Here is an 11,243-nt window from a genome sequence, read left to right as displayed (position 1 = left end):
TAATAGTAAAGAACAGACCCTTGGAACAAAAATCTTGTTTCATAAACAACAAAACAAACAATCCTCAAGAACAAAACAAAACAGTATGATGGTCAGAAGGTTGGGTGGGCAGGCAGGCAATCTAACATGAAATTGATTATTAACTATTCGTTCATAAAGTTCATAATGTATTATGGATTTGCGCATGTCTGCATGTGGCTCGCTGGGGGCAATGCAATTGGTATATGGTAAAATTTGCATTGCCGACGGCTGCACTGACCCCGGGCTGCATCACGGCACACTGTAACTCTCATTTCCCGCACCTCCACACCACATCCTGAAAAAAAGAAACGCAATTACAGTCATGAGCTCACAGAATTTTTATAGATACTAAAAGTTTCATGAACCAGAACCTATACACACCTTCCTGAAGATGGACAAACTTGCAAGTCAACCGATTGCAAAGCTGTCGATTAAAATCTTGGCACACCGGGAGGGTGTCCAGTAACTGCAAACAAACACAAAACAAATTTTTATTAATCTGGAGAAAACACATTTTGAGTAGTATCTTAGCTACTAATACAACCAGACAAAATAACACATGTTGGTTGCCAAGTTTCACTATATATTTCCCTCACATACATTTGCTTATAGCCCAATTCCTAGACACTGACTCAAGATTCCTATACCGGTTACGATTTTAGAAATTATATATGACTCTTGTCATTGATGTGAAGAGAAATTACAAGTTTTACATTTATCACCAAAGTCTTACTTCAAAATTCGCATAACTGACTATCCTGATAAAATTCAAACACAACAATATTGAATTTGAAAGCAAAACATTTGTTGAAAGGTAAAAGAAAATTTTGAGGCATTTGTTACACAAAAAAAGATAGCTACCATAGAAGAGAATGAGGATTCTCATATTGTCATGCAGAAAAAAAAGTGATGTTTACACATGCATTCTAAATGGCAGCAGGAAAGAAACTGCATGCAAAAGAGCGAAGGCAAAACAGTAGCAACAAATCTCACTGACCGGTCATAAGAACCACAGCAAGAAAGCTCAAAAAATTTAATTTCCAATTCCCACACCAAGAGTAAATTAAATCAAAGAGAATCAGATTCTAGTTTGGAAATGTGTTTAGCATAGTGGAAATGAATTAGATTAATTTTCAAGATTAAAAATTAAAATGAGATGTTAAAGAAAGGCTAAAAAGATTGATTGATTAAAGAAAGAAAAATGAAAAGACTTCTAACAGTTATCATGATACTTGCTGAAAAGTGAAAGTGTTGTTGATTGTTTGATAATTTCATATTGTCAAAAAAATAATGCTTTAACCTTTTTTTTTCACTAAAACAACAAAAAATTAATCAACACATTGTTTTTAATTAATTGTCAAGAAGTAAGATATAATGGACTTACAAGTATGAGACAAAATATACCTGTCCTTGGTCGTCAGTGTAGATCACATAGGGAGCATTTGTAGGACTGCAAGCTGGAGCCGGACCCACCATGCAGCAGCAGCAGCGTCATACAAAGCATTCGAGCGAGCGTTCCATTCAGCATTGGTGTGTGCAGAATTGCACGGCAAGATGTGGCAAGTAAACAAACAGACAGGCAGATGGCAAGCTTGAAATACAACTGATGTGGTCAGTCGTCAGCAATAATAAAAATAAAATAAAAACATAAGAAACAGCGAGAGATGAAATGAGCATGCATTTAAGCTACCAGATCCAGTCGGTTTCATGCTGTATATGAGAGTGAGAGAAATGTCATTGTATTGTTCATTACCACAGAAATCCATTAAAACAAGTAAAAGTAGTAATGCAAAGTTTGGTTTAAAGTAAGTTTTAGAAATGACAGCCTTCAATGGAATGCATTAAGAGAAAATAAAAGGCCCATTTGTGCTGAAAATTAACATTTTCTCCATTTGTGGCAAGGAGGCATATATTGAAGAATAGTCTTCTATGGGAGGGAAAAGCTTTTCACCTTTACGCAAACTTACATTAAAGGCATTAAGTTACTCTTGGAACTGATGAGGCAAAGAGGACTAAGAAAAAAGCAAGTGTATTGGGAAAAAACAGCAAAAGTAAAAGGTACGTAGTGATTCAGAAATCCATATGAAATTCATAAACTGAGAAGTCACTAAGAGCTCAAACGCACATACTTAAAACACAATTGAACCATTTTCCGGGGTAGAGAGGGTAGAGTAGGATGTAAAGGACAGTTAACCACTGGACATGTCTCCACTTTCCATATCTACAGTAAAAATCAAAATACAGCAAAAAACCAGCTTGTTTGTGCTTTCAGAAAGAAGTAACAGAAACCAATTAAGTGCTAACGTTCATAGGAGGAAGCAAAATAAAAAGGAAGTTGTAGAAGGTGAATATTGAATATTAAACCACATTCTTTCCTTACAGCTTTGAGCGTTGCTCAAATACCTGAGCATTGAACTTCAAGACTTTCAAATCAAGAGAAAACGACTGTTATAGGTACAATTCCTGATGAACTACATTGAGGAAAACTAGAAGAAAGAAAATAGCTAAGACAAGTCATTAAGATAAGTGTTCTGACTAAACTCTAGATATAAATGAAAAACACATCAATGTAATCCTGATACAGCAATAATAATTAATCCAGATGTAATGACTGTCTCAGAAAGACTGGGTAATGCAGATTTTCTACCAATATTGTAATTTTTAGATTAATAATGCTGCTTCAGATACGTACTTTCAAAATTTAAAAGAGGTGTTTGGTTACATCAACTCTTCACTAGAGCGTGCTCTCATATTTAAGACAGGCGCATATGTTACCAAAAACTCACGAGAAATACTGCAAAAAATATCAGTTTCTTCTCTTTTAACAAAATAGAAAGTCAAATGAGGCACCAAAACAGATAAAGAGACAACCGTGAAGAGGAATAATGTTGGAAGACGTAGGAGGAAAATTGAAATTTTGTTATTTGTGTGTGGACAAGTATCTTGATGTGAACTGCAGCATGTCAAAGCAAGCAAAACTAATTCAACCTTTCACCTTATCTGTAATTTTGATTCCATGTAGCGACATGCACAGACACAATCGGTACCAAAAAAAAGAAGAATAAAAGGCAAATTTTGTAAAGAGTTTAGCATATAGGGCAGTGCGCGGGCACATAAAAACCACACACAAGCGCGCGCACACACTCACGCACACTCACACACACAAACTAAAGATATTTGGGAGAAATGGATCCCAAAAGTATAGCCCAAGAATGACTTTCACTTACACTGCTCCAAAAGACTGAGAATGACTACAGGACAAATTAATATTTTTTAAATGAGCAAGAAAACAAGGAAATTAAACATTAAGAGATTTGATTTATTAGAAAGCACTTTAAGACCCCATTCAAATCCGACAATGAAATTTTAAAAGTGAGCCCCATAGAGAGACTGTCAAGAAAGGACTTTTTTTAACTCTTTTCTTTTTGTCAAAAAATAACAATATCTACTAGACATGCTGATCTAGCATGCTGACTTTCTGTAACAACAACAAGATGCAGCTGAAGCAATATGTATCCCAAGAATTCAACACAACGATGCTGAAATGTATGTTAACCAACACCCATTATTACCCATTACGGCAGACTGTTCCATGGGTCTGGCTGTGTGATACAGGGTGTCAGGTAGGAGTGGCTGAAGGTGGCGAGTGGGTTGCGGTGGGCTGCAGAGTGGGCGGGCGGGTGGTTAGTTCTAGACCTTACCTCCACGTGCACCATGGCCAGCGAAGCGAACGCTAAGCTTCACAGCAGCGCAAAGAAGGGACACAACACGGGGAACTGAAAAATAAAAACTCTCTTCCATGGGCCAGATTAGAGGTGTACCGATGGCCGGAATGATGATGCTCCGTGCAGTTGCACAGCCCAATCAAGAGAGAGTATGGAAACTGTGGAACAAATTTGTTCCTATCAGTGTTAAATCTGGTTAAGTAGTTCTTTACTGTGTTGATAAGTTACGGGAAGAGTTATCGTGAATATTTGTGCCAATTCTTGCCGATTGTGTGATCCTCGCTAGGCCATATGGAGGCTTGTGAAACTGAGTAAGTAGGATTCTGTTCCAAGCAAGTGTATCCAACTCCACCGCACCCAGCTCAGGTCTCAGCATACAGCTACAAACACCGCATTCAAGAACATGGCAAAAACGAAGCATTGAGGCATCTTACAGTAGCAGGAATCTCTACTCCTTTCACACACAAAGTCATTAATTATCAGTAACAACAAGCCCCCTAGGGCATTAAAGACAGAAAGAATGTACAGTGTTCACAGCAAACACACATCAGGTTGCCATCTATAATTTAGCAGAGCTGTAGCATAGCGACCGAAACATGAGCTGTGTCTTCCTAATGAGGCGTGACCTCTCAACAACTAAAACACATCATTACACAGCTCATGGCAGAAAGTTCTCTCTATGGTGAATAAAAATAAATAAAAGTATAGTGTGTGTTGGTAGCTTCAATAATGAATAAAAGCATAAAAAAAATTGCTAATGAGAAAAAAGGGCGTTAGTCATTAAGAGGTCCGCAAATATGTGCATGTGTCCACTATTAAGCACACAGTACGCATCAAGACTTGTTCTTCATTTCCATAGAGTCACACTTGAATGTATTTTTTTGCTCACTATCATCATTTGGAAGGGTAGAGGAAAGATGCATGTGGAATAATAAACAGTGTAAGCCACAGTAGCAAATAAAACCTCCAAAAAACAGTCTCTATGGCTGGAATATGAGATCATAGCTAAAAGTCAAAATTTCTCTGTCCAGTCAATAGCTTGCTCTCTCCTAAGGCAAAACGCAATAAATTTACCCCTGTACAAGGCCCAGCTCACAAAACCTTTTTGGTAAAATATGGAGAAAAAGCATACAAGTAAATTAGACAGTCGTAATAACTAAAAACAAATAAGCTAGATGATATATAGCTCATATATGTAATAGTGAAGCAACACCTTGTTGGAATAGACCACAGAATATGTCATAATTGTGGTTTAAACAAATTAAAGAGCCCCTCTCTATATAATTTACAGAAGGATAGCATTAGTAAAGATTGTGAGCTGGGCTGATAGGCAGATAGCCCTCATAGTACAGAAAGCATTAATCTTAAAATGAAGCTTAAGCATTGGAGTGAGGGAGTGGGAAATTAAGGATGACTCTGGAACAAAATTAGGAAGATAAGGGAAGATAAAAAAAGAAATGTAGCAAGTAGTAAGATGGAGCTCTGATGTTTAAGAGATAATAAAGCAGGTCTGGAGAGAGCAAACAAAGTATAGTTACTACAAGATAGGCAATGCACAGTGTGACTTGCGTGTCTGGGCGGGCTGGCGTGATCTGGCATGTGGTTCAGCAGCTTAACATTTCTACGCTCAGTTCCACAATCCATCCAACCTTTCTTCTGTAAAAACACCCAAGACAATTCTGGTACCGCTTGTCAGATAGGATGCTAGTAGTGTAACTGCCCACCCAAGCTCAGAATTGAACAAGAGCAGAAGCTTTCTCAAGTTATCAATACAATTCCAAGCCTTGCTTAGTCTCCTCTGGCCCAGCCACTGAAAGCGGAATGATTCAAACATAATGTGTTTCAACTGAATAGTGAAGGCGAAAGCATCCTTACTACAAAAATCATCGGTACCTCACTAGTCTGGAATGAGCGGGAAGGAGAGGACTTTCAGCTAGGGATTACTAACAGGGATGGACAGAAGTTTTCAGAGAGTGAGAAAAATAGAAGCATTAATAAAACAAATAAACATGCATTTTTCAAGCATTATTATTACAAATACTGTTTGGTGTTTATAAGTAACTTGCTCCTCATATATGATCTTCATTTTTACAAGACATCAGAATGAGCAGTATGTAAGGAGAGTACAGTACAGCATAGAACACAATCAATGTGGGAGTACAGATCCAGTATGCAAGTACATACAGAGGAGTATACATGTGAATGGCAAAAAAGCGTGACATATCAGGCAGCCACATCATCAGACCACATCTTTCTCATGAAGAAATTAAAAACAACCCAAAACCAAGATGTACATTCTCTTTGCCCTTTAAGTAATGATGATAATAAAAGTCATTTCTTTTTTTAAATAAAAAAAAAACAACAAAACATTAAGACCAGGACAGCGCAATGCAGAAGGCACTTTGGTTGTGAATGCTACCCAATGCCAAACCAACTACTCATTGAGCGCACTCAGGGCTTAAGCAGTGTTCACACAGGGATAATTTTCATTGAATGCAAACTTAAAAGCAGTTGAAAGTGTTTGTGGACTTGCAGGGTCAACAGGACTCGCAGTGTGAGTGTCAATACACTCTTGGCAGGCAAGGGCATCTACGCTCCCAAACACTCCTTACTAGGGAAATTCAGTTCACAGAAGTACGCTAAAGCAAAAAGTTTTCAAATGTAATTGGAAATAAGGATGAAAAGTAGTATTGCGTATCCAATCATTCTTTCTGCCTAGTACATGATTAAGCCCAACTTATTTTCTTCCTACTACTATACCCTACTGCTTGCTAATGGTAAGCACAGTTCCCCTAGTGGTGCTCACAGCTGGTCCATAAACTGAGGATTCGGTTGCATCAAAGCCAGTCTACTTGACTGCCTGAAAAGGGTAAATTTGTAGAGGAATGAGTGATTGGGAGTGCAGGGTACAAAGCATAGACAGAAAGCACTTAAGATTCAAATGGATAGTCCTAACAACAAAATGTTTTGTTTTGCATTAGGAGCATAAGAAAATCCTGAGCTGAAAGAGATACCACAAATTAACTGTGGATTTATATCAATTGGATAAAAGATAGGTCCTCCTAAATCAAAGGTTGACAATTTCCTCTTTTCACTGTCCCTAAATTGCCAAAGCACTTTTTCCATCTTTAACATCATCTTCTGAGTTTTGTCACAACTCGATAACAGCATATGCCACACTCAACATTGCACCATGCGATGCTAAAAATTTATTTGTTGTGTCATACTACGTCACACTTTGACACAAGTAAAGCAACCTAGACAAATGTGAGGTAAACCATACTATAAGACTAATGAGGAACAACACAACACCAGTGTCTTTAAAGCAGACAGTGATAATTGACTACGAGCTTAAGTAAAACTTCAGCCATAAAGAGGAAGCACCTGAATTTTGTGAAGAAATAACAACAGCAGAGTAAGGAAGAGCAACCACCACAATTTACAGATGAGGGTCAGACTTTATCAGATGGCATCGAGGTACATAATGTAAGAGTGACAACCATTGTCAACGAAGTGCATTATGGCATAAAAGAGGAAAAAGCCCCTAATGAGTTGATAAGAAATTTGTGAGTCACACGGGACACACAATGTAATTTGTAAAATCCTGCACCCAGTTAAAATATCATGTTAAATTCAAGATGCTGTTACAAAAATGCTGTGAGAGGTAGACTATTGTAAACTGCTTGCAATTTTATGTTGCATTCAAATGAAACTTGCCCCATATGTGAACTAACCCTGGCTGGAACATTCTGACATCACACAATGTACAACACAGCAAAACACCCGCATTCCACTTTGTTTTCAAGTACAAAAGCCATGCAACAGTTTCATAAAAGCATTGTTCAATAAATATACGAAGAGGTTTGTACCAACAAACCTTCCTGTCTTTGAGAATGTTAAAAGCAGATGACAAGCATTGCTAAAATGCAAGAATAGAAAAATATTAAGTATTTCAACTAAATGAATTGTTTTGCATCCTAAGTGCTGCAGTGGGAACATTCAGAAAACAAAGAAGTAATAGCAACGGACAGAGTGTGATTAGTCAGAGTGCTCCAAACAAACAAATTGAGAGTCCAAAGCAACTTTGCTACCTCCTGACAGTACAACAATCCTACTCCTCCTATTCTGTACTCCGTGGTCACAACAACATACTTTGAAAAACGCAATTATCAATTCTTTGAACAAATAAAACAAGAAGTTTCGAAAATTAAATTAACATCAATAAACAAAAATAATGTGCCTACACACTACTTAAAAATTCATTTACTTTCAACAAATTTAAAATGAAACATGGCATTATCTTTTAAAACTAGATTTTATATATATAATATTTCAAACAACATTTAATGTGTGAATTATATATTCAATGGTACCTCTCATTAAGATCTGAGATCTTAAAAAACCAAGAACAAGTAAATTTAATTTTCATTTTCTTTCCCAATTAAACATTATAGACTGGTTAAATAGGTTTACTATAATAGGAACACTATTCAATTGAACTGATGTACGCTATCAGTAAGACTGGTCTGTTGGAGTGAGAGTCTGGTCTGGGCTCCAGGCACACATACAGTTCGTCACTACAGAGTGGAAAAAAGCAGCTACACGAACAAAGTACTAGACTCAATGAGGAAGCCCAGACAACAGCCAATATCCCTTGTTGCATTAAAACCTAGCCTATCATCATCCATTGCCCGTAAAACTAATTGTAATTCAACATTATAAGCTGAATCTAGCTGAGACATAGGCCTTAAATATCACATACATGCACTGGTTTTTAAGAACTGTTAGAAATTAAAAGCTAAATTTAATTATCAAGTCAACTGGATGGTGGATATTGTCTGAGCGTAACAATGGTTTTAGTCCCTGCACCTGGGACATTCCAGCAAAGGTGATAAGATGCGAAAAGAGGGAGAGCTGAAAGGAAGAGGGCCAGGGAAGGAAGCCACAACATTGCAGGAGAAACCAAGTCTACTGATGATTTGGGCATACAGCATACATGATTGTTGTAACAAATACACACTTAAGATTGAGGCCAATGCTGCTTAACCCAGGAGCGCAAATCAACAAGGGACACACTCCAAACAGTATGGCAACAGGGCGCACCTCTAGTCAAGAGCAAATAAAAATCAGCATAAAACAATAATGTAAAGTGGCCATTAAAAATAGAAACAAGAATAAAAAGAGAATAAAGCTCACTGCAAATCTAGTTCCTTTCCCATCAAACAGACACCACGGTAACTTAAAAGATTTAAAAGACTGGAAATGTTGTGTGCTCATGGATTGAAAAGACAGAGACTGAGACAGACAAACAGATAGAGACAGACTGACAGAAAGACAGACACATAGGAGATAGGAAGAGAAAAGAAAAAAAATCAACAACACAGAAATATAAACTAATACAATCTACAAGTTTGATAGTATAATGTTGTACCATGCTTCTACTTAATGCAATTCAGTGATCCCCCATTTCCTGGCATGCGCAGAACTCAAGTCAAATTTATTGACTTATGATCAAGCAGCATTTAGTGGGAGCAGAACAGGTACTTAAGGTATGGTACACACCACTCGTCCACACTGCACGCTCTTGAGCTATCACACTATCACAGTCCAGTCACCTATCAAACTAGTGCTAACATCTACCAGTTGTCTGTCACTGGTGTTCATTCATTCACACATTATTTCTTTAGAATGCCTACATATATTTGGTAATAAGAACACTAACTGTGTCAGAAAAATTTCAATGAAGAAAAAAAGATTATCCTTATAATCCTTACAGATACATTTACAACGGAAGGATTTCCCACCTACTTAAACCACAATTTTGTAATATGTTAATAAGAATTTATATATTAATTTTTTGTATATATCTATATAGTTGAAAAATCTTGTAAAGTGGCAAAATTGGTACACATCAATTCTCTTTGAAATATATACAGAAAAGTCATCCAACAGTCTGTTTGTACAACCTGTTGTGTGCTATCACACAAAGGCACCTGCCTGACATGCATTTAAGTGCACATGATCAAGCCTTTCTTACATATCGTAAAGTTTATTTCAGTTTTTTTTGTTTGTTCTGCCCTTTTGCCTGAAGAAAAATACTGTTTTCATCCTTCTTAAAAAAAAAATTAAGGTTGTAGAATTTTGACTAGAAATCCAAATTTATTAAGGCTAGGTGGGCATGCAGGCACTTTAAATTGTTTTCATTTTTTTATAAGGCTGAACCACCACACTATTGTTGTTGTACTGAGCGGCCGCACTAGCAGCTAGCAGCCCTTGCGTTGACGCTGCTGACGGCGCTGCTCCGGCGGCTGAGTGAAAGGGGTAGGTGACTGGGGACACCTGAGTCTGGCCTGCTGCCGCAGCCCCCGGGAACATCTGGGGACGTAGCATCCCGAAGGGGGAGAAAAACTGAGGCTGAGGAGGTCGGAAGGGCAGGAAAGGATTGGCCGCTGCCCCTAATTGCGACATTTGAGACATCTGTGACATTTGCTGAGACATTTGCGACATCTGAGACATTTGTGACATCTGCGACATTTGCTGAGACATCTGAGACATCTGAGACAGTTGTGACATTTGGCTCATCTGAGACATGGGCGACATCTGACCAATCTGGCTCATCTGACTCATGGTCGACATCTGGGGCAGCTGGGAGAGGGATGACAGTTGGGTCATGTTGGCGGGGTACCGGACACCTGCCGACACCATTGCGGCCGCGGCCATCGCCGAGGCGCTCGGTGCGGACGAGGACACTTGGTGTACGGCCTGCTTGTTAAGCGACACCCCGGTGTAGGAGAGGGCTGCCAACGGGTTAGCTACGCTCACATTGCTCACACTGCTCGCACTAGTGCTCGTGCCCGACGTGGCGGCTGCGGATACAGGCTGGAGGGCAGAGGAGGAAGGTGTGGGCTTTGGCGTGGAGGCGGTCGCGGTCGAGGTCGAGGTGTTGGTGTTGGTAGGCTGAGAGGAAGGGCCTCCGCCCCCGCTACCGCTACCGCCCTGGCTCTGGCTCTCTTGGTACTCGTCTTTGCCCCCAGCCTCGTTGCTGGCGGTCGAGGACGCGCTGGAGGAGCTCGGGGGTCCGGAGGGGGGCAGGGGAGGCAGCTGGGGGAGCGAAGGCAGCGCAGGCAGGCCGGGCGAGTACTCACATGAAACAGGCACGAACGGCTGCTGCAGCTGCATCAGCTGCTGATAGGTCGTGTTGGGCTGGTACATAGGGAGGCCGGACTTGTCCGCCGCCGGCCGCTTGTAGGGCACCATCCCGGGGAAGGCCTGCAAGCACGAGACGAGGATGAGCATGGCGTGCACCAGGAGCGCGCGGAGAGAGAGGGGACGAGCGGGGGCCCGGCCGGTGGGCGAGGCCGCCCTCGTCGCGCGCCGAGCATTCTCAAGCAACTTGCATGCCATTCAGCACTGAGTAAGAAAAACTGAGCGTTTCACAAAGTAGCTGCCTTTCCTCTTCAAAGAAAAGAATAGATTGATACATTGGAAATAATAATA

The 11,243-nt window shown here is 39.7% G+C and overlaps 1 protein-coding gene across 1 annotated transcript in view; it reads right to left on the bottom strand.

Moving 5' to 3' along the window:
* The window catches only part of LOC113210158 (uncharacterized), a gene marked incomplete in the record, with an annotated part of 170,058 nt that overhangs the window by 4,993 nt on the left and 153,822 nt on the right, over positions 1 to 11,243 (bottom strand). The window contains 3 exon segments of the mRNA XM_052269577.1: positions 1 to 316; positions 403 to 487; positions 1,426 to 11,015. Coding sequence (XP_052125537.1) covers positions 9,936 to 11,015 — 1,080 coding nt within the window.

This window comes from Frankliniella occidentalis, unplaced genomic scaffold (genome assembly GCF_000697945.3).
Source record: "Frankliniella occidentalis isolate FOCC.00 unplaced genomic scaffold, Focc_3.1 Scaffold5, whole genome shotgun sequence".
NCBI lineage: Eukaryota > Metazoa > Arthropoda > Insecta > Thysanoptera > Thripidae > Frankliniella > Frankliniella occidentalis.
This window is presented reverse-complemented; position numbering and strand designations above follow the sequence as displayed.